Source organism: Pteropus medius, unplaced genomic scaffold, assembly GCF_902729225.1.
Source record: "Pteropus medius unplaced genomic scaffold, Ma_sr-lr_union100, whole genome shotgun sequence".
Taxonomy (NCBI): Eukaryota; Metazoa; Chordata; class Mammalia; order Chiroptera; family Pteropodidae; genus Pteropus; species Pteropus medius.
Genome location: NW_024354500.1, coordinates 2,010,688 through 2,038,378, shown reverse-complemented (window position 1 = coordinate 2,038,378; position 27,691 = coordinate 2,010,688). Strand labels below are relative to the sequence as shown.

The window sequence follows — 27,691 nt, the reverse complement described above, 5'->3', positions numbered from 1 at the left end:
ACTCTAAAATATAGTTTATATTTTCCTTAATTTAGTTTTCATAATAAGCGTTTTTTTCAGAATAATTTTTCCAAAAGCATCATAAACAAGTATTTGAACATATTTGATAAGTTTTAATCTGCAGCAGTCATTATTCTTTCTTATGCTCAAATTTACCCAGCACTGGGCAACGGGAACTCCTAAAAGCTGGCTGTGTCCTTTTGACATGACTCCACTTACTCTGATATCTTCCCTTGCTTTCAGTTATGACGAGACATTTATCGAGATTCATCTTGTACACATTCTGTCTCAGAACTAGATTTGGTCATTTCTCTAATCAGCCTGACCTTATGCTTCAGAGAAAGCTATTTTTCTCATTTTTAACAAGCTCCATTATGTATAAACCTAAACTTGTAATTTACTTGTAAATTTGTAAATTTTCTATTTCCATTTTCTATCTTGAGTTGATTTTATACACCCAGAAAACCAAACATGCCAAATCTCTCCACGTTCTATAGGTAACTAAATCCTTTAATTCTACCTTTAAATTTTTTTATCTTCCAAATTTATGCTCTCCTTTCTAAATCAATTGTCCCTGCATTATTTGCTTATACTACTACATTGGATTACGAACTTATGTGTACCCAATTCACTTACAACCTTTTGAGAAAACAACTTTCTCAAACACATACATGTCATGTGATTGCTTTCTAATGTCTCCCAAATAAATCATAATTTCAACTGCACATTATCTTCAACTCTTCATAATTTACCTCTAGAGTACATTCTCTATTTTCCTTAATTTCACAGTCATCTCAGACCTCTCACTCAGAACTATTTAACATAGTGGGAACAGATCATGTTTTTTCATGTCTCCATACATTTGTCCATGCTGTTCCTTTTGCCTGGATGCTCTTTTTCTTCTGTATTTGGAAAACTTCACTCATTCCTCTGGCCAAGTTAAAAATTTATGACTTCACGAAGTCTTCCATAAGTCCATACACGGGGGCAGATATAAAACTATTCTTGAGCTACTCTAATCTACTTTGAAAAAAATAACTTTTTGAAAAATCTGTAACTATTCATAATTAAGCCATAAAAACATTCCTCAAATGTATAAGAATTCTTCAAATTCCAAGAACAAATTCATATTCTATTTACTCACCAGGTTCTTACTATAATATTCCCATAAAATGGTGACAATTGCAATGTTTGGCTCCCAGAAATCACAGAGTGTCAAACAACAGTGAAGATACATTCGTAATTGCTCTTCTAATATACCATCCTAAAAATAAAATAAAATAAAATTGTGAAAAAATAAACGGGCTCTAGCAACAATGAATACTGTTATAACCTTATGATATTGCACTGAAATACCAACCCAATTCTAGAAAGAATATGAATATACATCACCAAATCATACCTAATCTCTTCTTCAGACAAGGTCTAAATCAGCATAAGGTAAATGTCTGAAAATTTGCTTTCGAGAGCATGAATATATGAGATACTATTCAGAAATATATTCAGAAATTATATAACTCGACTTTTAACTCAATTATTTAAAAATTACAATAGGTATTTCACAACTGAAAGGTGTAGGAAATCCGGAGACTTAAAAAAAAAAACCCAAACCAGAAAGAAATAGCAAAAATGATCTAATAATTAAGATGTACACAAATCCAGACTACCAGGCCTTACTTAAGTACCAGACCAAATTTTTTATTAGAATATAAGAGTTGTTTATTTGAAAAACTGAGAATTGGCAAAGTACACATATTTTAAATGTTTAGGAAGTGGCAGGATGTTTGTTAAAAAAGTGACATGCCACTGAATTCCAATCATTAAATAATTATTTATTTAAAATGAGCTACATACCAGACACTATTTTAAGGTTGTAAACGTAAAGCAATGAATAAGTCAGACACCGGATATGCTCTAATAGAACTTATATTTGGGGGGAAAATGGGAAAAGAATACACTGAAACAAGATAAATTCAAACTGTTATAACTGTGAAAAACAAAACAAGCAAGGTAATGTGTGTGGTGAAGTAACTGGATAAGGATCATTATTATATTAGGAGCTATAAATAAAAAGGCCTTTTTGAGAGCTGGCAGTTGTGCTAAACAATGGAATGAAAAAGAGCTGGCCACTTAAAAGACCTGAAAGAAAGAATTCATTACAGAAAACACATAGAAAGTTCCTGAATTAGCAGTAAGCTTGGTATTGCAGAGATTAAGTCAGAGACAGTCAGGTACCATATTTCTTTGAAGCTTTATAAGTCTTGGTGAGAAGTATGGATTTTATTTTAAATATGCTGGGAAGCCATGTGAACATTGTAAATACAGGAATGACATGATGTGATTGTTTTAAAAATACTGCTCCAGATCATGCATGAGGAATGAATATAGTGTATTAAAACAGACGCAGGAAGACCAGTTAAAAGGTAAACAGTGACAATTCCAGTATAAGGAGACTGAGAGGTCAAGTACAAGGTAGACATATTGGGAGATCAGAAGGTACATGGTATATAGTAAGCTTTAAATAAATAATTGTTGAGTGGCTGAGATTCAATGGTGTTTACTTTTTAACAAACATGCATGGTTATTCTACCATAGAAGATTTAAAGTATCTACTTTTTTCCTACTTCCTTCTTCTTCTGCCACCCCAATAGGTGAGAAGAAAATTCTGTTAAACTGTAAGACTAAGATAAGCAGAAAACTTTAGAGATATCTTTGAAAACAGAAGCAATGGGATTTGTTTGGCTTAAGAAAATGGGTTGATGGTACTATTACCTAACATGGTGAAGACAAGGGGAGGAAGATGGGACAGTACACAGGACACCAAGTGGAGATAATAAGTAGACAATTTGACATATGGGTCTAGAGTTCAAAGGAAAAGTCATAGCTTTTGATATAAAACTGGATGCTATCTTCATATTGATGGCTTTTAGAGCTAAGATCATATCAACCAAGGAAAAGACTATAGATGAAAAAAAAATCCAAAGCTGAAAATGCTCTGCTATTCCAACATCTAGATTTTAAGCAAAAGGAGAAGAGTCTATTAGCAAAAACCAGTGGCCAGTGAAATACAAAAGAAACCAGGCATCATGGAAGCCAAGGCACAGATTTCAGAAAGGGACAGTGGTCAACAGGGTTGAATGATGAGATATTAAAATGAAAAGCAAGAAGAACTCTTAGATTTGACAATATGGAAGTGGCCTTGACGACAGCAGTTTTGGGGATGGCAGAGACAGAAGTTTAACTATGGCAGGCTGAGGAGACAACCGGAGGTAAAGAAGTAGGTATGCCAGGACCCCTCTTATTTTGGGGGAATAGAGTCTAAGAACCCAAAGGATGCCTGAAACTACAGATGGTACCAAACTCTATATGTTATTTTTTCTCTATGCATACATACCTCTGATAGTTTAATTTATAAATTAGGCACAGTAAAGATTAACAATAACCAATAATAAAATATAACAAAAGTTATGTGAATGTGGTCTCTCTCCAATAATCGAGATGGCTCCTAAGTGACTAAAGGCAGGTAGCTTATATAGCATGGATATAGTAGACAAAGGGATGATTCATATCCCTAGCGGGGTGGCATGAGATTTCATCACACTACTCAGACTGAGATAAAATTAAAACTTATAAATCGTTTATTTCCAGAATGTTCCATTTAATACTTTCAGACTGCAGGTGACCACACGTAACAAATCTCCAGTTAAAGGGGAACCACTGTATTTATTACTTTCAGACTGCAGTTGACCACAGAAAGCGAATCTCCAGTTAAAGGGGAATGACTGTATTTAAGTGAAGATAAATAGGGTCCTTGAACAGGTGAGAAGAGCCAGTGCACAGGGAAGGGAATTAGCCTTTGACAGAAAAAGTGTCACTTCCAATATAAAAGAAAAGCAGATTGAAAGGTTGAATACAAAGCAAATATGCTGGGAAGATCTGAAGATACAAAGATAAAGGAGTTCTCTACTGATTGGTCCAATTTTCCTAATGATTTATGAGGTAAGAAGCTTAGCTAAGTGTATTGGGGCAGAGCACGTGTCAAATTGAGTGTTAAAATTCTGAAATAAGTAATTTTGGAGAGTGGAAAACAAACATTATAGAGCTGAGTGCCATTTGAGATTTATGATCAAGGATTTAAAGTAAGGTGAATCAGTAAGAATGATTGCATGCTTTTTCTCCAGCAATATTCAGCTGAGGGTGGAGGTGGCAGTGGGTAGAAGAGGAAGATTAGGTTTTGTCAAGTTTAAAACAGGTAAGGGCTATGTAATTTAAAGGTGTTTGTGGTGGAGTGACTGTATAATCTAAATTGTTTAAGGAGGAAAGTGTGGAAATAGAAGACAGAAAAATGAAAAGGTCAATCGTGGTGGGCAGAATCAAAGTGAAAAAAAAATGTAGAGCATAACCACGGGAGGAAGTGAGTAAGGTAAGTAAAACAAAATCTGATTAGAAGTGAGGATATTAAGAAATTTAAAAGACAGGTCAATTATAAACAGTAACATTGGAGTCACTAATAAAAGTAGTAAATATAGAAAAAATAGTGATCTTGGTGCTATCAATCTTTCAATGAATGAGAGTAAACCAAATAGGATCTGGAATTTTTTGAAATTTTTAATTATTGATGCTTTACAATACCTTCAAATTTCAAGTCCTCTAGGAAACTTCCACACGAAACAGTGGCCTTTCTTTATTCTCCACAGTATAATATGCATACCTGTATCACTGTACTTACCTTGTTAAATTTAATGTTTACCTGCCTGTAAGTGTCTATGAGCAATCTGAGGACTGAGATAATATCCCCAGGACCTAGTACAGTGCCTGGTTCATCAAAGAAATCTCCATAAATATTGCATGAACAAATAGATCTGAGTACTGATGCCTATTTTCTCCAAGCTGTATGGCTTAGAGAAAGAAATCTAGCTTCTCTAATACACAATTAAACTCATTTAACTAAAAAAGACAAGGTTCTCTCCACCACTAATATTCTTTGATTTTATGATAAAAATATTATACTAGACCTGGCTCATTCCTCTGGCACACTAATATAAATTAAAGCATACTAATCACGTTGCAAGGTTAAAAAGTAGATCTATTTTGAAGTTTTATTTGGTATCTGAAACTCATTTTTTACAGAGGTACTTAAACCATAAATAAAAATAAAGTTTGTAAAAAATAAAAGGTTTGAATACCATGTGTCAGGCATTATGTGACAATTGCATACGTAAGTTCATGTATGTCTCATACCATCTCAGTTTTATTACCTTCATTTTACAGAAAAGAAGATTGGGGTTCAAAATTATAAATAGCTCACTAAAGTTCACTTTGGAAGCAGCTAGGATTTATGACTACAAAGCCTGTTATACATACTAATCTCTGCCACCTTCCAAAAACAGGAGGAAAATGAACATTTAATGGACAAAAGATTCAATCAAAATTGCTCTTTGTGACCATACCAAAACTAAAATCCAAGTTTGTAAGGCCAGAGCCCACACTGTTTCCAGTGTACCCAATTAAGAAGAAATTAAATATGGCATCCCAGAAGATTCTTTTCTTTTCTTTTTTAAGGAAAGAAAATAAGTGTCCCTTCGTTTTCCTACTAGTGGCTGCAGATTAAAATGAAAAGAAATGGCTTAGAAAATACCATTTTCTCCATAGTTCTGGCAGGATAGGTAATCAGTCAGTTAAGTATGACTTAAAAAGTAAGGTTTTTCAGCTTATAATACATTTTAATGCTCTGTATATTCATCTATTCTTTGTTTTGAACCACTTTTCCTTAGTTTTTTCTTTAAATTCTCTTGAAAATATACCTGTATGCATATCTGTTGAATTAAAAGATAGGATTTGCCCATCTTCAAATCCTGAGAGCCAAAGAGTTAAGAATACACAACAGTTTGGAGAAGAGTAGGCAATAGACATCTTAGCTCAAATTCATAACAAAAATAATATGTGAGAACTGAGTATATTAATTTCTTCCTACCTCATATTTTCCCATCACACACTTATTGAAGAGAGAAAAATACCAGTAAGGAAAATTGAGATACTTTCCACAAGTATCACCAGAATAGATCTAGAAACCAAAATGGATTACTTACTAATCAAACACATAGTAGCAAAGAAATTTTAAAATGAAAATAATGAAAAAATGAGTTTTGTTAAGAATCCTACAAAGTCAAATGCTTTGAGGGAGCACAGGAAGCACACAGTAAGTAAAACACATATAAAGATTCAAATCCCAGCTCTGCCACTTCCCAGTTGGCTGTGTGAACCTGGACAAGCTCTTCAACTCCCCCAGGCCCCAGTGCTTAATGTGTAAAATGGAATTTCACAAGATTGTCATAGCATTAAGTGGAAGAATATAATTATATGCTAAGTACAATGCTTGCACAGGGACAGCTATCATTTTGTTATCTACCCTATCTTAAGGTATTTTGTACCTTAAGCCAATATATTTCAATTCTGTGAGTGTTAAGGTCAAATTTTATCTAAACAAAGAGGTTTGATTAACGACATCTAAATCCATGTTCTCTGATTAAAGATCTTTAATAAACCAGAAGACTTGTGGGCCTCTTTTTCACATAGCTTTAAGCTGGCCTTTCTCAATCCCAAGTCTGTGCCACTAAACTTCTGTATTTTTCACAAGACCCCAAGGGCTCTCTGGTGTCCATCTCAGCTGCATGAGTGTGTATAAACTATTTAATGAGGAAAACTATCGTAGAATATTCCATAATGCCTGCTTCTGACCACTGCTTTAAACATTTTTTAAAGAATACCTTCCAATCTTTATTTTGAAAAACAAATTTAGGCATATTAAATTCGGGTCTGTTCCATACATTGAATTCTTTTATTGTACTAAAAATGACAACATTTACTCTTTTAGCTTATTCTTTAGAACTGGCAATTAAACAATTGGGGGTTCAATTTTTATATATAACTAATGTACCTAGCAGAAATCATCAAAAGAAAAAATTTTATTTGAAAGCTAAATAATAACTGTAAGTCCTCCTGATTAGATTTATTTTTAGGATTGAATGAGAGCTGAAATTCAACATCCTAGTCAAGATCCTTCTGTCCAAGAAACACGATTTTTAATTAGTAATTAGAAAATTATTGTCTCACATTATTCAGATCTAATCACATTCTGAGTTGTTTTTAGCCTTGGAGTCTCTAAATTCTTTGAAAAATGAAAATAATATTTAAAAAATATTAGGTTTGTTTAAGATTTCTTTTTATACTCTTTCATGACCTTTATTAGAAAATTCTTTGTGATCTCAGAAAATAATGAGGCTTTAACAAGCCTCATTTAAAAAAGCATAAAACTAACAATCTTCCTTTTCATATGAAAACAATAATGCTGTTTTAGAAGTAGAATAAATGTTCACTGTTAGCATTCACAAATATTAAATAGGATTACCTCTAGAAAATTGTTTTTAAAGCAAATATTTTACTACTGAATTGTACCTATATAAGTAAAATTAAATATATGCTCTCTTTACTAACAAAGCTCAATGTTTGTTTCTGGACTATCCTCTGTGGCTAGAAAAAGATTTGGAACATTATTTGTTTAATTAAAACTACACTGGAGTACCTATCAATTTTATTTGAAGATTGCTCTATATGTGGAATGTATTTTTTAAAAATATTGCAAATGACCTCTTTCACTGTTGGAGATCAAAACAAAACACATGAGCATGGTCAAATTTTAATTTTCCTCAATGGGAGAAAACAGATATAATCAAACTGATAGCTATATCCAAACATATTATCTATTCTTTATGACCACCTACTGTATCCAACAAAATTGGTTTCAAGAACTCCAGCAAGTACTCCTATACTTATAAAAATCTAATTTGATATAATCAAGGCATGACAAAATTGAAAGATTGCTAGAAAGAATGGACTACCTCTTTCTATATATTATAATGACCTCTTCTTTCACAGGGAAGATATTACTTTAACTTTATGCTAGACCTGAGTTCACAAAGAAAGTTTCTGAGATTAGCTGTACCATCCCTACTTCTAGGGTGACTGACTCGTCCAGTTGCTTAGGATTTTCCTGGTTTTAGCACTGAAAAATCCTACATTCTGTGAAACCCCAAGCCAGGCAAATCCAGATGGTTGCCCTACCTACTTCCAAAAATTACTTATTTATCTTCATACTAGTTTTAGCTGACACCATTAAAACACCAGTTATATTGTAAAGGTATACTAAACATGTCAGAATAAGTTTTATCACATTATGAGTAAGACATTCTTACTACGAAGGTTTTTTCAAGATGAGTTTCCTTCATTTAAAAACAAAATTATAGAAAGTCATAACCTAAAGAAAAAAATATTAATTTTCAAACAACTAAATGTGTTTAAAAATGATTTTCAATCACTTAGTCAAAAAACGAACGTTCTTTGGCAGAGAAGAGAGGATAAATTCTCTCTCCTTTTTTCTTTGCCTATTGTAGGTATATGAGTATTTATTCAAATGAACCCTTAGTTTCCTAAGAAATACTCTGTAATTTAAAACCTAGCTGAACAACACCAGGAATTCATACACTGTCAGAGCTCAACGGAAATTTAAGTACCAGGTTTTTAAGCTATGCTAAGGCATTAAGATTGGATGAATAGCTGATATAAATAACAATGACCATTTTCTAGTGATTCCCTACATTCTTGAAGTAAAATAATATGTTCTCAAAAAAAAACTAAGAACGAAGCCAATTAAAATAATATAAAAAATAAAAATAAACAAAAACTATTATAATGGGATAAAACCTCTTTTGTTTCTGATGTCACTGAAGGGAATGCTAACCTAGAATTCTTAGTTCATAATTAGAAGATTTATATTATAACTAAATATATTTATATGTTTCATCTAGAAATACTTAGAGTTAATACAGATAACAGGGAAAAGAAAATTTCAAGCTATTAAAATGATTTTCCAAGATATGGATATACAATAAATATGTGTGTGAACTATATATGTAGCAATCTTGTACCACATATTTCTTCATTCCTCTTCAAGTTTTTAACAATCTTTATTTTTAACAGTAATCTATTTCCCAAATTAAAAAATATTCTTTACTAAAATTTCCCTTAAATCCTTCCATAAGTAACATATGTAACAAACTTTACAGAACTACAATACAATATGTATAAAGATGTGATGAACAGCACATTTAAAACTGTTTTAAAAGGAGGTCAAATCTGACCTGTGGGCCATGAAGCACTACATTAACAGCTCTGCAAAAAGAAAAATGATAAGGTATAAAATGAGGGCTCAGAAACTAGGACCTTATCAGTTAGAGCATGATTCAAGCCTGTAAGACAAATTGCTCAGCAAGGCAAGTCACCTTCCTGCTGTGATGAGGATATAGCTGAATTTCCAATGCCACTGACTATCTCTCTCATCGTGTCTCCTAGACTTGATATCATATAGTCGAGGAATGGCTTATAGCTCTGCAGCATCTACAACTTATTTTGAATACATTTTGTCAAAGTCACCAACTAGGATAATTACCTTTGTCCTTTAACTAGCAGTTAAAAATAAAAAACCTTCAAAAGACAGTCACTATTAGGAACTACTGTATATTGACACTTCATTAACAAAGAATGATGATTCTATCTCCAGTTTTTAACAAGTGAACTAAGTTTGTTATTTTAAATCATTTTAAGTTAGCTTGGTTCTTATAAATAAAATCTGAAACATAAAAATATAGCAAAGCCCACAAATTGTCTCACTTTAATGCATACCTGAAGACTGATGGACTTTTTCAACAATTCTTCTACAAAGTTCCAATTTGATTCCATTTGTCTCTAGAAAGTGAGAAAATATTTTTGTATTAAAATTACAAATTAAAAGAATGATATAGCAGTTAAGTGTGAAGCGGAAACATTCTGTCCATCATCAGACATCATTACAACTTCTCGAATGTCTAAAATTACTTTGGCAAAGAGTTGGTTGAGACTTGACAGAAAAAAATTAACAACTATTCCAATCCAATGTAAACCTTATCAGAAGTTGTTTCATTAAATAGTGGTACTCCTATAAAATTATGTTTTGACAAATACTTAATTTTGCTGTCAGATATAATCTAACAGGGAAAAACATTTTTGTATTTTTGGGAGGTTTTTTTTTGCCGAAGGTTCTTTATTCTGTACTTTACTCACCAGAGATTTTTTCTCTTCATTTTATACATAATAACTTCAAGACAGTCTACTCTAGTAAACAAGTAACTAAAATATTTGGACAGAAAATAAAAAATTTTACATAGTACAACCTTATATTTAAGCAATGGAAAACCTGCAGGACCTTCTCACAGGATACTAAGTTCACGTGATACTCAGTTCTGCATACGGAGGAAAACAGAAGCCCCAGATTTGGTACTTCTTTTGGACTCTGCATTATGGACTCTTCCCTTAGCTAATTTTAATTTATAGCCATTTCCTATGATAAACTATAACTGTTGAGTATAATAGTTTTCAGTGAGTTCTGCGAATCTAAATAAATTATATAATTTGGGGAATCCCCTGAGCTTTCTATTGGTGTCAGAAATAAGGCTGTCATGAGAACTGTCCCCGAAAACTTGGCAGCCCTAAAACTCTCTCAAAAAGGAGACTATTTTGTTCTATCAATATTATATGTATACATTGTATTAGGATCTTTACATTACTACTTCCTCAAACAAACTTTCTCATTTCATAGATAACGGCAAGTCTCAAAAAGGTTACGTACATACGAGCCAGAGCATGGATTCAAATCCAAGTGAGTCTGGCTTCAAAACCAGGGTTCCTTCCGTTATATCAGGTTACCAGTAACTAAGTTTCTCATTCCAACAAGCCTTCCCTCACTTTCAGCAATTCACTTTTATATCATTCTTTGCTAAGAAAATGTCACTAGTCCCAAATAAGCAGGAACAGGATGAGATTAATGTTTTTAGCTTTATAATTCGATAGTGTTAATGTGTATATTTCAATTATTCTGTTCTACTAAGGCTTTTGAATCACACGAATTATAAAAGTAGTATAATTCTTGTCCAAAGAATTTCAGCTCTAAAGATGAGTATTGTGGCTATAATCTAAAACAAAAATAAACCATAACTCAGAGGAAAAAATGGCAACTAAATCCTCCCTAAATCAAGTCTGAGTAAGGGAATATGTATCAATAGGATACAGATTTTTTCTTCCATAGGAAAATTTTGAGCAGCTACAGCATTTTTTCTTCTACAGACTAAGTTATATAACTTAATTCCACTTATAGAAAGGAAGTAGGAAGTCATCAATTTGGGGCTGTGTTTTATATTTCTTATCCCACTATCAAAACCAAGACACCCACTTCAGTATAGGCTTCAGTATAGGTGGTATTTCAACCAGAAATATAAAATAGGTCTCCCACCCTCCACTTTCAGTGAACAAGGTAACCTGAGACAACTCTCATTTTAAGGTTACATTAAACATCTTTTATCTACTCACCATTTCAGATGTTTCAAAGATGAGCATCAGTTGGCCTGACTGATTGCAATAGTCATGGGCAGGGAAAGCAGTGTTAAACTGATCCTTGAAATGTTCAAAAGTAATTTTTCTCTTTAAACTATATTTGCTTTTAAAAAAGTTTGTAAGAGGATAACACTCTCTCATCTAGGTTGAGAGAAAAGCATTGAACAGACATATATGAAAACCTAAAGCCTCTACTATGAGAAATGAGACACCAGATTCTCCTTATATGCCTGTATTAAGCTTTTGGCAAATTTTGTGATTTCAATCTACAAATAGCACAAGTCCAATTTACAGAAACTTAAAAAATAAGTTTAGTCATATCTGAAACCTACTTAAAATGTAAAGATTTCACATTCACCTTCAAGGCAAAGCGGTTCATATTTAACAACTGAAATGTGTCTATGGTTAACACAAGATCAGAGGTATTTCTCTGCTGTAGGGCATATGACTAACCATTATTACTTCATATCATACTGTCATACCAGATTACTCTTTAGTGGAATAAAGCATGCTTAATATAACCACTTTCTATATGGTATCTGACTATGCTAATACATCATAAGGAGATAAAAGAATTCTAGTAATTTTCAAAATTCTAATGTAAATAAATCCCAGACCCAAATTAACAACTTATATCAGCTCTCTGAAAGGATTAGTCAATGTTTTTATGTTCATAGATCAGATTATATGATTTATAAACCAAATTGGGACACTTTCGAGAATAAAAGAAAAACCTAACCAAAGGAGACTAGGGGATAATAGGCATAATCTGGGACTGTCCCTGGCAAGCTGGTTATCCTATCAAAGACCCATTCATAAGAGGCAGTCCTTAGGAAGACCTTAATATCAAGTTAATTTAGGTGATAAAAATAGGGAGATATTTAACCACTGTGTAACTCAGTTTCTGTATCTGTAAAATGGATATATTACCCTCTCACCTATTTCATAACACTTCACTGAGATAAAAATTGAAGTCACTGTGAGATACTAAACAATTTGCAAATGCAGTATGCTGAAGACATCATTCCTAATGAAAACTACTAACTACAGAGCTTGAGTTTTTCTTTAAAAGCCATCAAGTCCAGAAATATCTGAAATTCTTTGAGGACTTGTGAACAAAAACAGTCTATTTTATATACATACATACCCGTATATATTGCACATCTTTATTATTTTTATCATATAAAAGTCTTTTTCAAATATCGTGGTTTTCTTTACTATTAAAACCTTTTATGTAATTTAAAAAATTAAGATTTTTAAAAATATATGTATCTTGGGGGGAAAAAAAAAAACCCACGTAAAAACTGCTGAAAATACTGAAAGACATAGGTGAAGCTATTTTAAATGTCAAAAATTCACTTAGTATCTTGATTCAGAGCTAATAAAAGCAATAATCTACAAATTCTCTGTATGAAAGAGAAGAGTGATTTCAGCAATGCTACTGTGGATGTTTGTACTAGTACAATTCAACATCAAAACAGTAATGATATATATTAATGTGGTTAATTATGTACACCACACTGGGAGTGTCTAGGGTTCAACAGCAACCACTATTGAAATATACCACTCAAATAAGTGTTAATTCAGTTCCAGCAAGCATTAATAACCTGAAAGCATGTTCCTTGAAGCAAGAGGCAATACAATTTGTTTCATTTGTATCCTATCATCGACACCTATCATTATGATAGCCTCTCAATAAGAACTCAGAAGTGCTTAACTAATTACCATATTTATTTATACTGATTCAAATCAGAAATATAGACTTGGAAGAATTAAGGTTGGAAGGGAAGAGATAAAAATTTCATGTAAAGACCTCAGAATTATAGGTAGATTATTGAGTTCTTTTAATGTTGCTCCAATATTCTAGTAATTAAAAGATGTTAAATATTACCATATAAATTCCACAAAAATACTCAACAAAATGGATACTACAGTAATAATGGCAACTTCTAACATTTATTGAGTAATTATTATATATCAGCATGGTAAGGTCTCATTTACAGAAACAAAGGACATACAATTGTTCTCTGTGAACTCATTCTATTGACCTCTCTTGATATATGGTAGAATTCTGCATGTGAACTTCTCAGAGCACTTTCGGACTATATTTTACTTTATGTTGGGTTCTCCTAAAGGGCCTTTATTAGGAAGATCATTTAAAGAACCTTTTGAGGCCCTTTCCATGTCTATGGCACAATGTCAATACTAACTGAACCTCAGATTTAATTGTATGATTTCTCAGACTGTCCAGTATTCCAAAGAGAGGAAAACTGGTCAAGTCCAAGGAACATGTTTCATGAAGCAATAGTTACCATACCTAGTATAGGATGAGAGCTAAGGAACTTTTTAAAAATAATGATTCCCAAATTCCAAACCAGATTACTAAATCAGGATGTCCAAAGTTGAGACCTAGTAATCTGAATTTCAAAAGAACTCACAGGTAGGTCGATAATCAGCCAGGTTTAGTAACCACTCAGAAAAAAGACCAATTTTTAAAATATAGACACATTGCCTTCAAGATCCTAGATTTATTTTGTGGAACTGATAGGCTTGATATAACACTATACTACTACTCACTTCTGAATATAGAAATAATTATATATAAATGGGGCTTCAAATAAACACATCTACCAGCTGGTTTTATTCATAGGGCTTTTTAAATAACTGTAAAAAAATATTTCTAACTAGAAATTAATATACTAGTTAAAATCTGTCTTTCTATTTGAAGTAATTTTCACAGTTGTTTAATAGATTAAAATATCTTTGCTAAAAGTTTATCTGTAAAGTGTTATTTGGAGAAAATAATTTTACCAAATTATTCACAAAACCTACTAATGCATTTCTGGAAGAATATGCTTTCCCTTTGACGATCTTACAGATTTTAGACCTAGAAGGAATCTTCCAATTCCATGACTTCTGGATGAGGGGGAACAGAGGCCCAGAAAGGTTTAAGTAATTCACTGAAGGTCACACAACTACTTAGCAGAGCCAGGACTAGATCCCAACTCTTCTGCAAGTTCCTTTACCTTAAACAAACTATAAAAACAAAAAGATTATGATTTTTTGAGAAGTTTATAGAAAGGTCTACAACTCCTATATTAAGAAGCTGAATATATCTCTGCAGAATTATGATCTGATTTTTGTTTCTATGCACTTACTAATTTGTCTACCAAAAATATGTACTAACTGATAAGTTTAAAAAAATAAAATCTTACCATTTTATCTGCTGCTCCATGACGATCAAATTGGTAAAATGATGCTACATGAGTAATAATCCACCAACTAAAACCTAATGGATCTGTAGGCTGGATTACAGGCACAGAAGGTCGTCTTTGGTCACTTGATTTGTCAAAGAGTGCTTTAAGTAATTTATTCAACCAGTTCCAAAATGACTATAAAAACAGAATTAATATGATTCAATTAAATTGACACTGATACAGTAACCTTTGATTTGGGCATTTTCCCCATATTTATAAGGAAATATTTACACAAAAGAAAATAAAAAAATACTCAAAGCTTAAAAACTAATAAAAACACCCAGGTTAAAAATTAGAAAATGACTAGTATTTTAGAAAGATCCACCATGTTCCCACAATTACATCTTCCTCTCCCATCCAGGAGTAATTATCATGACTTCCATAATAAATCATTCCCTTGTTTTTGTAAGTTTTGCCACAAAGGTCTATAAGCCTAAAGTACATATTTTGACTTCACCTTTTTTTCTAATGCACGTTTGTATTCCTAAGTGGCTTGTTTCTACTCTTTGGTAACTTTATTCTTCAACATTATGTTTCTGAGATTCATCCATATTAATGAGTATGGCCCATAGTTCATCAGAATATTCCAGTATATGACTATATAAAACCATTTACTTAATTTACTGCTTTTGAACATTTGATGAGTTTTAGTTAAGATTTTCTTTTTCTAGGTATGTTTCATGTATTCACGTTATTAGGCATAAAGTTGTTGACAATATCTCACTTTTTTTAATAGCTGCAGAAATCTGAAGTCATGGCCCTTTATTTCTAGTATTGACTCTGTAATCATCTTAAGAAAGATTAGCCAATTTTAGTAATCTGTTTTGAAGAACCAATTTTTGGCTCTTTTGACCTTTTTCATTGATTTAATCATCTTTGTTGCTTTCAATTTCATAAATGTGTGCTAGTTTTATTTGCTGTTACTCTCTTTGAGTTTATTATGCAGGGATTTTTTTCCTAACTTCTTGTGATGAAGTCTTAGCTCTAATTTCTAATGTTTTTTTCCCTCTAACGTCTATATTTAAAGTTATAAATTTCCCTCTTTATATCTCTAGCTGCAGTCTCAAAGCTTTAACTAGTAGTTAAATATTTCCTTCAAAAATTTTATAATTTTCATTATCTTTTACCTGAAGGTTATTTAGAAATATATTTCATATCTCTAAGGATGTGTATTTCTCCTTATAGTTGTTAATTTTTATTTTCTATAATTAATGCCATGTTATTAGCCACGTAAAATTTTAAATGTTTTATTTTCCTGATAAACTGAACCTTTTATCAATATGAAACAACTTTATGCTTTTATTGGTTTAAAGTCTAATTTTCTCCAACATTAGTTTAATACATTACTTTTCTTATATTTTTATCAACTCTGAACCCTTCGGTATTTTACGTCTTAAATTTTCTTTTGTAAACAGCTAGTCTGTTCTGAATGAGCATTTAGTTATTTAAAATGAGCAACTGCAGTTAATGTAATGACATAGATTTAGTTTTGAAACTACCATCTTATTTTGTATTTCTATTTGTACACCTAATTTTTCTACCAACACCCGCTTCTTGCCTTCTTTTGGGTTGAATATTTATTTCGTTCCCCTCCCCTCACCCACACTAGCTTGTAAATTAGTCTACTTTCTCTTCTTGCAGTGATTACCTTAGAAATAACAGTATACATCCAAATGTCCCAATAAGTTTATATCTCTTATCAAAAAAAAAAACAAGGATCTTAAAATACTCTCATTTATGCCCTACTCAATTTATACGCCAGTATTACTGTGTACTTAACACTTTTTTAATTCCACTAGATTATACTATTGATTTATACAAAACATTTACTGCTTTCTTTGTTCTTTATTTCTTCCTACATCTCAGAACCTACATTCTGGCATCATTATTTTTTAACTAAAAATTAACTTTTAGGATTCCCTTCAATTTTGCTCCATTAAAAATAGCTTTTGTTTCACCTCACTCTCAAAGATTTTGCTGGATGAAGAATTTTAGGTTGACCATTACTTTGTTTTACTACCATGAAGGTATCATCTCTGCTGGCTTCCATTGCTGTTGAGAAGTCGACTGTCTAATTGCCACACTTTTGAAAGTAATGTATTTTTCTGGCTGACATCTTTTAATCTCTTCTATCTTTGATGTTCTACAGTTTTACTATATTGTATCTGGGTGTATTTATCCTTTTACCTAAGTGGAATTCAATGGGTTTCTTAATGTGATAGCTTTCATTAATATTGAAAAATATTTAGTCATTTTCTCTTCAAATATTTTGTTCCGTTTTCTACTTCTTTTGGAACTACAATTATATCAGACATCTTCTCTATTCTCACATGCTGCATGTAGCTACCATCTTCGGTTTCCTTTTATCTGTAGCAGTTTTTCAGATATCTTTCATGACTTTAACATTTTTAAAGAGTATAGGCCAGTTATTTAGGTTTGACTGGTGTTTCTTCATGATTAGATGCACGCTATGCATTTTGGGTAGGAATACCAAAGAAACAGTTTTGTCCCTTCAATGGAGCATACTGAGGGTATATAATACCGATCCATCTTATAATTGGTTGACTTTGATCACTTGGTTAGGGTGATATCTGCCAGAGTTTCTGCACTACTTCCTTTGTAAATAATAAATATCATGTAGAGATACTTATCAAGCTATGTAAATACTGTTTTTCATAGTACTTTTGGCAGCCACTGAGCATTCTTGCCTGAAATAGTTACTACGGGGGCTGTCAACTGATGATTTTCTAATTCCATCATACTTTTACATTTATTAGGAAAAGTTCCCCTACTCTCTATTTATTCATTTATTTCTGTCAGTATGGACTTACAAAGTCCTATTGTACAGATTACAATCCTTTCCTACCATTTATTTTGTTGCTTAAACTATCTCAGGTTTGGCTTGTGGGAGATCTACATGTTGGTGTATTCTTTCAAAATGTCCTCATATTCTAAGTGCCTTCTTAGGTTGTGCTACAAAATGTTCCAGGCTCATTTTTTATTTTCCATGCCCCAATCTGGTATCAGTCATTTGCGAAAGGAGCCTTGTTTCCTTTCACTGGAAAATGGTTATTTCAAAACCAAGACAGCTGCAAATTGCTGTTACTCAGATATCACGGTTTCTAGGCCCTCTGTAGATAATGTGAAAAATGTATGCACACCTACATCTAGTTATAATTATTAAAAACCATTACTTCATACTGATACCTAAATCCAGTCCAATTCATTATGGTTCACTCTAGCTTTCCCTCTTTCTATATTTGTAACTGAATTTTCTAACAGTAACGAAGCTAGTTCCAATTACCCACAACATATTAATTTGCTAAGTCTTAGAATACAAAAAAATAGATTTAAATTGCTAACCCATATGTAACACTGTAAAAACAAATCTCCTAACAGGAGTCCAGTATTTGTACTTCTTTAGTTTGTCTTTAGCTATAGAGTACATAGTCAAATTAGAGCATTCTAAGTAACCTAGGTTAGTCCTCTACCCACCGCCCCCCAGTGTTATTGACTTGCAATAGTTAGATTCAATTGTTTCTTCTTATATTCTATGGAAACCCTCCCCCTCCATACATGCTGATTTATTTCTGGAGCACCTGACAGATTAAGATTAACAAGGTTCTAACTTAAAACAACACATTCAAACCCTTCCACTCCATTCTGACTCACCAATCTCCCATTCCTACCCACAAATCTCAGTGGTTTCTGATTTGTCTTTCCAGTGTTTGTGTAAACTAAATATAATTATCTCCTTCTTTTCTCTACTTTGTTACACAAAAAGGAAGCACCTTGTAAATATTTTATTGTACTCTGCTCATTTAACAGTAAATCCCTGGAATTACTACATTATCAGTTCAGACATCTTTCTCACTCTACTGTACAAATGTGTAATATTCCAACATGCAGATATTCCATGGTTTATTTAACCACTCTTCTGTGTATGGGCATTTAGGTAGTTTCTAATATTATGCTTTTACAAACAATGCTGCAATAAATAGCCTGATGCATATGTATTATTGAATTGTTGCAGGTATATACTGAGAGTAAACTCCTAGAACTGGGATTGATTGGTAGGGTCAAAGTTATAGAATCCTTGGCCCATACTTTCTGAGTCTTTGGTTGGGGATGGGCATTGATAACTTTTTATTCCACAGTAAATTTTTGTAACATTCGGTATGAATGCTTAAAGGTCACATCATATATACACATACACATATTTGCGGCAGCTAAAATATATAATGTGTACAGGCTCCAACTCTTTATATTGCACGTGATATATCCCCTGTCTCATCTGTGGCACTTTTGGAAATTTGAAAGTGCACATTTAGGTCTATTTCCCCAAAAGAAGAAGAGTAAATTACTTCAGCTATTCCTTTGTTTTCTTTTTCTAACTCTCTTCAACATGAACTTTCATACATAATCATGTGGTAGAAAAAACATGGGCTGTGGCATCAAATAAATCCGTGTTATAAATCCAGCTTCATATATTCTGACTCTGTTATTTCAACAGTTTACTTAACCTCACACCCATTCTACTTTCTGGCATATAAGAAATAGCACTCAAGGAATATTAATTAGCTTTCCTCCTCTTCTGAGAAACTGAACTGAAGTCTAATTGAAGTCTACTAGATAATGAGTGTTGGTTTTTTAGGAAAACACTCATACAGATCTATCCAGTATTATTACCTGCTTACAATATTTTCTGGGACACAAATATGTCCTTGATCAAATTAGTTTATTTTCATTCTTGGAATTCCCACAGAATTTTAGGTTAAGTGTGAATTCCCAAACATTCTAGAGCCTCTCCTAGGCTTCTCTAATTGCTTCTTATCCTGTATCCCTAGGAAGCAGCATCCTGTTGCCTTCATAAAGGTCAGCAGCAGCCTAGACATTTCAAAATAACTCAACAACCCTGAACTGCCTCTCCCCTTTGGATAATTTCCTTAGAGCGTTAATGTTTAAAACACTCACTTGGTTGCAGAAAATATCCCTTTCTCAATGGGAAAACTTTAAATCTCATTCCAGGGATAATGTGGGGGAAGGCAAGGTATAGGGACAAGGAATTAAATATTTCTTTCTAGAATAATGTTAGTGTACACACACAGAGTAAATGGAATGCATTGTATAAATCAGTATTGTCACACTGTGAATTTTTAAATCTTTGTACAAAGTAGAAAAAAAACCCCACTGCTTTCAGCAGTATGGAAAGCTCCTAAGCACAAGTCCCGTATGAAGCTTAGCCTGCTGTCAACATTCTGTGGTATCATTAACTCCCTGGCAGATGAAACACAGGCTTTCCTGTTCCTCCTGAAACTTTCAATTGCTTTTTTTGGTTTTCTTTCTCAGTTTATCCACATCCATCTTAGTCTCCAAAGCCACTGCAGATAGTGCAAAGAATAGTTAACTTGCTCCTTTGTTTTAGGACTTTTTTGTTTTGTTTTGTTTTTTTAGTATGATCACTTTTTCTTAGTCTTGAGCTTTTTATTAAGGGAGTATCTCATCGTTACAGTCCATAGAAACTCCACAGAGTTAAAAGGTAGAACCTAAATTGCTTTTCTCTAAGCTGAAAGCTTGTTCTGTTGTGCCATATTGTTAATTCATTCAGTTTTGAGGCTGAAGTCCTAAATAAGGTATTAGCATGGTCAGGTGAGTGTCCTCTTCCAGATGGCAGAGGTATGTTGTTTTGAGAAGTCTAGAAGAGTTCTCAAAATAATTCAATTATTTTGATCTTTTATTTGGTCTTTTTGTCTGGAGGATTTAAAGATTTACTACAAGACAAAGACATTTTCTATATATTTAAAATTAAATAGTTTTAGTAAGCTATGTCTTAAGATGGATTATTTGGAGTTAATCTTTCCATTTATCCAGAAGGCACTTTCAGTATGATTTAGGTCTTCTTTTTATTTCTGGAATGTTTTCTTGGATAACAGTTTTGAATGTTAGTTATATCCCATTGTTTTGTTTTCTTCTTTAGAGCCTCCATTTAAACATAGTTATTTCTTCTTTGCCTATCTTCCATTTCAAACATTTTCTCTCTACCTCTTCAATATTCCTTTATCTCATTTTTAGTCCCTTGGTTACCTTTCTTCCATGCCTCTAATTAAATTTTCATTTCAGTCTGTTCTCCTTGGAACCTTGTAATTTAGTCAATTCTAAATAACTTTTATTTCCATTTCTCTCCTGCATTCAATTTGCTTTTTAAATTTATTCCTGGCTTTTGGTCTATTTATTTTAACATTGGAATATCTTATTCAAGGTGTTTTTAACAACCCCAAATGCTTGTCTATTTAATTCAGTCTGAAGTGTTGTCTTACAATTTTCTTCTGCTTTATAGTTGTTTCTGGGGGAAAGGGTATCATCAGCTAAAGTACAACAATTGTTTTCTTGTAGTAACTTTAGAAAGACTTATTTAGTTTCTGTATTCTCATTTTGTAGATTTGGACTACTTTAAGATTCTTAGTTCAGTGGAGCCCTCTTTTGTTAATGTACAAAGTTCCAGTTTTTAACTAGTTTTTTTTTTTTGGTGGTAGTGGTTGTGGCAGAGCAGGTGTGTCTTTTGTTTTCTGTTTGTTTGTTTCTCTTTTGTTCTACAGGATCATATTTTCTTTTACTTCCTATCATTTTCCCCAATCACCACGGAGGACTCCTTCCTTTTTGCCTTTTTTTTTTCTCTAGAAGCTCTACCTTTAAAAGACTGCCTTTTCATGTAATGCACACACTTTTATATTCCTATCCTATAGTGAGTTTTCTGATCTATAAGAAAACTTTTTCAGTATTTTCACATTCTGGCAATGGTTTTAGAGCAACTTTATGACTGACTACTACTAGCCCCCTTCTCTCCTCTAAGCAACTTTTCTGACTGCCCCTGCTTGCTAGTAAGTTTTGTGGTAGAAATTTGGTGGTTTTTACTTTTAATTTACAGCTTTAAATATTCCTATCTTATAGTTAGGCTATCAACACGTTGTGTAGTTTTATTTGTTCCTGTTTTTCTATATTTTGGGGGAGTTTAAATGGGAAGATATGGCAGGTTTAAGCATCCACCCATTGTCCATGACTGCTGAACAATGTCACTGGTTTAGAAGTCACTGGCTTGAAATTTTTAGTATCATCTAGGCACCATGAACTTCAGGCTGTCATCTGCATGAAGGCTGGCTTTTAATAAACAAACAATTTTAAACTGCAAGCACCACAGTTAAAGACAGGCAATTTTCCTTACAAATTTAGTTAAGCTTCTAGTTCATCTTTTTGGGAGCCTGGATTTACGGGTAGTTGGTACATCAGTAGGCTACTGACTTGGGTTGACTCTGAGCTTTATCATCTCTGTACCTTATAATGTATGAAAGCTAATGTTCAAGTTTTCACAATTCTGCAAGTGCATCTAAGGTGATGAGGTAGCTTCAATGTTCAAGTGACTGGAGTTCCCATCTAAATTTAGTTTTTGGCCTCAGTTCCTCTTACTTTCTACAAGCTCGTTGACAGAGTTAAAATACTTCTTATATGGTACCCAGCATGGTTAGATTAGATTTTTTTTTTTTAAGCAGGAATGTCAAACTATCTTACTGGAATGTAAACTTCTAATTTGACTTTCAAAATAAAATAGCCTTCAAATCTGAAAATAACTTACTTTTGTAGTATTAAAAAGTGAAATGACCTCAAATATTGTTTTAAGACAAATATGTCTGGTTACTACATAAAACATAAAGCATACAAATCATGTAGGTTAAATAATATATATTATAATGCAAATTTCTATAATTAATATTTTAAATTATGCCTACTTTTCTGCTTAAAACCTAGGAAAAGACTAACAGCAACAAGTATAATCATGCCTACGTCAACTATTTGGCTTACACTTTCAAGTCTGAAATTTATAAAATAAGAATTCTAAAGAAATTTAAAATTCTTAAAAAATAAAATTAACCTTTGCAGAAAACGAAAAAATTATTTTTTACCACATCAATAAATAAAATGTCTTGGCAAATAATCAAAGGGAAAAAATTGCTGAAATTTTATAATATTTAAATCTCACTGTAAAAAGCTGAACTCTACTGATGAACCAAATTGTCAGGGGAAAAAACTTCTTACTCAATAAGAAGTAAAAATACAATAAATTTATACTTAGCAAACTTACTTTATTTTACTAATATTTAGTAAATTTACTGTAAAATAACTTAAAAATGTACTTATTATTAAATTCGATAGCAGGACTCAAAGCCCAAATTGTAGAAAGTTGGAAAATTCAAAAATCCATAAAATGTTAGAAGTACTTTTTCATATAACGTACACCATTTTAAGCATCATTTCACACTCAATTGTTTGTAGTTGTTTCTTCCTATGGATATTTCTCCTTTTCCTTTAATCCATAATACTTGAAATAAAAAAAAAGCTCCACAATAAAGACTTGGTCAAAATAAAGTGAAAGAAAATTTCCCATCTTCTCCTTTACACTTTTCTTCCTCTCTCCTTGAAATAAGATACTGTAAATTTGATTAATGGAAACCTATGTTTTATTTCTCCCCAAATATAAATCTGTCACATTTCCTCACTAAAATGATTCCTGAATTACTAGAGGGTATTAAATATTTTAGTCAAATGATTCTTGATAAAACAAAAAATAAATCAGTTAATGCTCTGTTTAGTGGTAGTTGTTGTCCTATTGAGAAGGAAATCTATAAGATTCTTCCTGGCCAAAACCACTGAAAAAATATAATTCATAACAATAACACATCAATTTTACAACTTACTTCTGAGAGAGACCATTTACTTCTGTGATCTAAAAGATGAATGAGTAGAACCCATAATTCTTTAAAGCATGGACATGGGCAATTGTGACTCATTAATGCTTCAGAGGGTCTAATCTGTAAAAAAGAACCAAAATTAGTTACTTATAATAGAGCAAAATTTTACATGCCACACACCTTCCTAAATATTTAAAAAGGATGATTCAGATAACTTAAAATTTATGCTCAATTACGTAAACTTGTTTATAAAAAATGCGGCATTTCATTAACTTTTAAAAATTCCCATTTTAAAACCAAAAGCACAAAATAAAGTTTATTTTCAATTTTTAAAAAAATCTGTGCTTTAATCATCTAGTTCAATGGTCAGCAAATTTTCTGTAAGGAGCTAGATAATAAATAATTTGAAGCTTTATTCATGATAATAGTCTTTCACAATTACTCAACTCTGCAATTGTTGTGCAGCATCGTCCATAAACAATAAGTAAAAAAGGATGGGCTGTGTTCCAGTAAAGTTTCATTTACAAAACATATGGTGTGTTAGATTTGGCCTCAGGGCCATGGTTTCCTAACCTTGATCTAACATATCAGCCACAAAAAGAAAAAAAAAAAAGTCTAATAAAAAGAGCAGAAAATAAATTTTGACTCAATATAAAGCAGACTAAAAATTTTTACAAGTCAGAATAAAAACAGTTATTAGGGACTAATAAAATTAAGCAATTTTACCATTTTTATAATAAATATATCTTTAGTGGCCCTAAATAATTGAGAGAATACGGTATATTTGCAAGTATAACTAAACTTCTGAAATTCATAACGTATAGATTATTTCACATGTATTACGTATACATTTCTAACAATACATAGTAAAAGTAAACTGTTTAGATATTACTATATCATTCCTGGTTAATCCGCTAATTACATTAATTATAAACATAGATGAAATTTAAGAAATACTGATAATACTTAAAACATAATATACATTTAAAAAATTATAAATCCTGATTTTCCAAGGTTTGTACTTATAATGTAAAATAAATGTTAAAATCTATAAATTTCCATTACCTGAAAATGTGTACTGTAGTACCTTTAAATATCTATCTGCATTATTCTATATAAATACAATTTAGTAAAAACAAGTCATTTCTGCCATGATGCTAGATCTTTCATGAAAATAAGTAAACAAAACTACCCCCTTTAAATTTATCAACTGATTTAGTTAATTACTCATCTTTTTCATTATGTAACAGCGATATAACTGATTATTATAGGGCTGGCCTCTATTTGAAAAGAGGTTAAATTTCCTGTCATTATCATAAACATCCTGTTTTAATTTTTGACAAGATGAAAGTCTTCTGAAAAGAAAAAGCTATAAAAACACTAATTCCAGCCTACTTTAAATGTTTAAATCAAATTCTTTTCTCATTCAACTGCCAAATAATAGTAAATATAAAACCGAAAGCATTAGCAAGAATTTAGATTAAACTCTTATAGCTTAAACAACATGCATTAAGGATTGACTATTGCTACTATCAAAAATACAAATAAACTCATAAAGCATTACCTTGTCATACCTGTTGAGTGACAGGCTTATTAAATCACAAAGGAGATTTTCACAATGTTCTTCAAATATGCTGACATTGGTTAAATTGTCACCTGCCGGATTTATAAACTGACGACTATATACGACTTGTTCTAAAATGTAATAAAATAAATTTTATTTAAAAATACAGTAGATTTCACTACTTCAGAAGGAGAAAAGTAACTGTATACCTTTAAATTAACATATGTAACTATAACATATACAATTAAAAGCAAGTTTTTGCAAGTATAAATTAAATTTTAAGGTAAATCGTTTCTTATATGAGCACTAATAAACATCATCTGAAAAAAATTTCAATCCCTCCAAGTACCATATAATAGACTTTTCTTAACGTAGTCACCTTTGAAAATCAACAAAGCAACATCACTTAAGAAAAAAAAAGAGGTAAACATGAGAAAATCTTTACCTATATTTCTAACCAATAAAGCTTTTAAAATATTATTCTTTTAACCAATAATGATAAACTAAGCATGTGCAATTATTTTCTTGTGTGAAATAGAACAAAACAAGGTAACAGATGCTAAAATTTGTACCTATATCAGAGTAAGTCCACTTGAGAAAAAATTATATATTTGTGTATATCTTTGTATGTTTGTGTGTATGTACATATGTAAGTGTACACACACATATAGACATGTATGTTTTTGTGTTTATTGAAAAGCAGGTATTGAGGTATAGATATCTTTGTAACTTAAATAATTGATAAATAATATATCCAGAATATTGCTAAATTGATAATGGAACCTAAACATGACAAAAAGCAAGACCAAGAAACAAATAAGCAATATATAAAAGATTCCTATCTATAACAAACTAATTTAAAAAAAAAAAAAACAGAAAAATTTGCAAAAGATTATGTACAAGTAATAAAGAAAATATAAAAAGACAATACAATTATGTAAAGATGTTAAATTTTACTGGTCATCAGCAAATTACAAAAATAGATTCAGTATTATTTTTCATGTATTAGTTGGCAAAAAATAAAAACATCCTCTACTGGCAAGAGTATGAAGCAAAGGCAAGTTTCACAGTTAATATAGACAAGTTAAAGAAACTTACTGTACAGCAATAGAGAGCATGTGCAATATTAAAACTACAATATGACATTCCGATTCAAAGAATCTATGCTACAGCATAACTTGTATAAGTATCAAACATGTATATATACATAAGGATGTTCGATGAAATATTATTTGCAATATCAAAAAGGGAAATAACTGAATATTAAAAATTAGAGTTGGCTAAATTATGATAGATCCATTACATATAGCCCTACATGAATAAAGTAAAACTATATGTACTAACATTAATCTCTAAAAAACTGATAAATGAAACACTAAACAGAACAATGTGATGATACCATCTGTGGTTAGAAACAATCAAAATATCTACCTATGAGTTTCTATGTATGTATACTAATAGATAGTAAGTATGAAAGATAAGCAGACCAAGCTATTCCTTGTAGTTATCTTTGGTAAAAAGGAGTAAGATTTTTACTTTTTTACTTTAGTCACTATTTGATTTTTAAAAAATCAGAAAACACTTACTGTTGTGTCATTTTAAAAAAACAATAAAAGTTTAGATTAGAAAAAGGACATAAATCAGAAATCCATAAACTTACTCATTTTTTCACCAAGCATATGAAGAATTTCTAGCACCAGCCAATGGATATCTAAGTGGAGATGTAACAAATGCCATGATGGTGGAAAAAGCTGTGAATGACATTATCAACTGTGACTAAGAATTCATAATAATTTATAAGGTATTTGATAGCATATCACAACACTCCTCCATAAGCACAACAATAAAGAACTGAGTAACCTACCACTATTCAAAAGCTCAGGGAAAATCTCTGTCTTGTTCATTTGAAGATTCTTTCATTGGAGATCTTTGAAAGCAGGATATCTTTTCTTCTAAAGGTTTAAGTTAGACCCACCTAGGGCTGCTGAATAGACTTGTATAGTAGTTAACAGTCCCTTCCTACCAACCTCTGATGCTACTATTGCTACAGGCAGTAAAAGAATTTTACAAATACTTATTTTCATGATTTTGTATTAGACTTTAGTTAGAAAATATGTTTTTAACTGTAATACATACCCAGGAACTCCTATAAAGTATTTTAACAAAAGAACTTTAAACTATTATGTAGACACTGTCATGCCCATTATCGATAACCTTCTTTCAGTCAATATTTAATATCACTATAAAAATACAAGAACACACATGTTCTATTAAGACAACTAGAAAGAATAATGGAAAAGGAAGTTGCCTTATCAAATATGCAAACAAAATCAAATGGTACACTAACAAAACTATTGGTTCAGGAATAGATAATAGAAAACAGCAAAAAAGAGGAAAGAGAAATGAATAAACATGGTATCTCAAATCAGTGGGAGAAAGTATGGGTCATTCAATAAAAAACAGAAGTTTAACTTACTCATTTATAAGAAACTAAAGTGAGATTTCTCACCTCATAACATATTTTTAAAAAAGAGATAAAAAGATAAATGTAAAAAACAAGTATGTTTTTAATGTCAGCAGAAATGATACAAAAGAAAAACTGACAAATATAATTACATAAAAAACTTAAAATCTACCTAGGAAGTCAG

The 27,691-nt window shown here is 31.6% G+C and overlaps 1 protein-coding gene across 3 annotated transcripts in view; it reads right to left on the bottom strand.

Annotated features, from left to right (window-relative positions):
• MMS22L (MMS22 like, DNA repair protein) overlaps window positions 1-27,691 on the bottom strand; it is a 113,198-nt gene that overhangs the window by 74,810 nt on the left and 10,697 nt on the right. For all 3 annotated transcript variants that reach the window (XM_039853183.1, XM_039853184.1, XM_039853185.1), the window contains exons 7-12: window positions 26,704-26,794; window positions 25,044-25,174; window positions 23,486-23,599; window positions 14,697-14,873; window positions 9,739-9,801; window positions 1,145-1,264 (exon numbers count right to left, since the gene is read on the bottom strand). In XM_039853183.1, coding sequence (XP_039709117.1) covers window positions 1,145-1,264; window positions 9,739-9,801; window positions 14,697-14,873; window positions 23,486-23,599; window positions 25,044-25,174; window positions 26,704-26,794 — 696 coding nt within the window. The remainder of the gene's footprint in view (window positions 1-1,144; window positions 1,265-9,738; window positions 9,802-14,696; window positions 14,874-23,485; window positions 23,600-25,043; window positions 25,175-26,703; window positions 26,795-27,691) is intronic.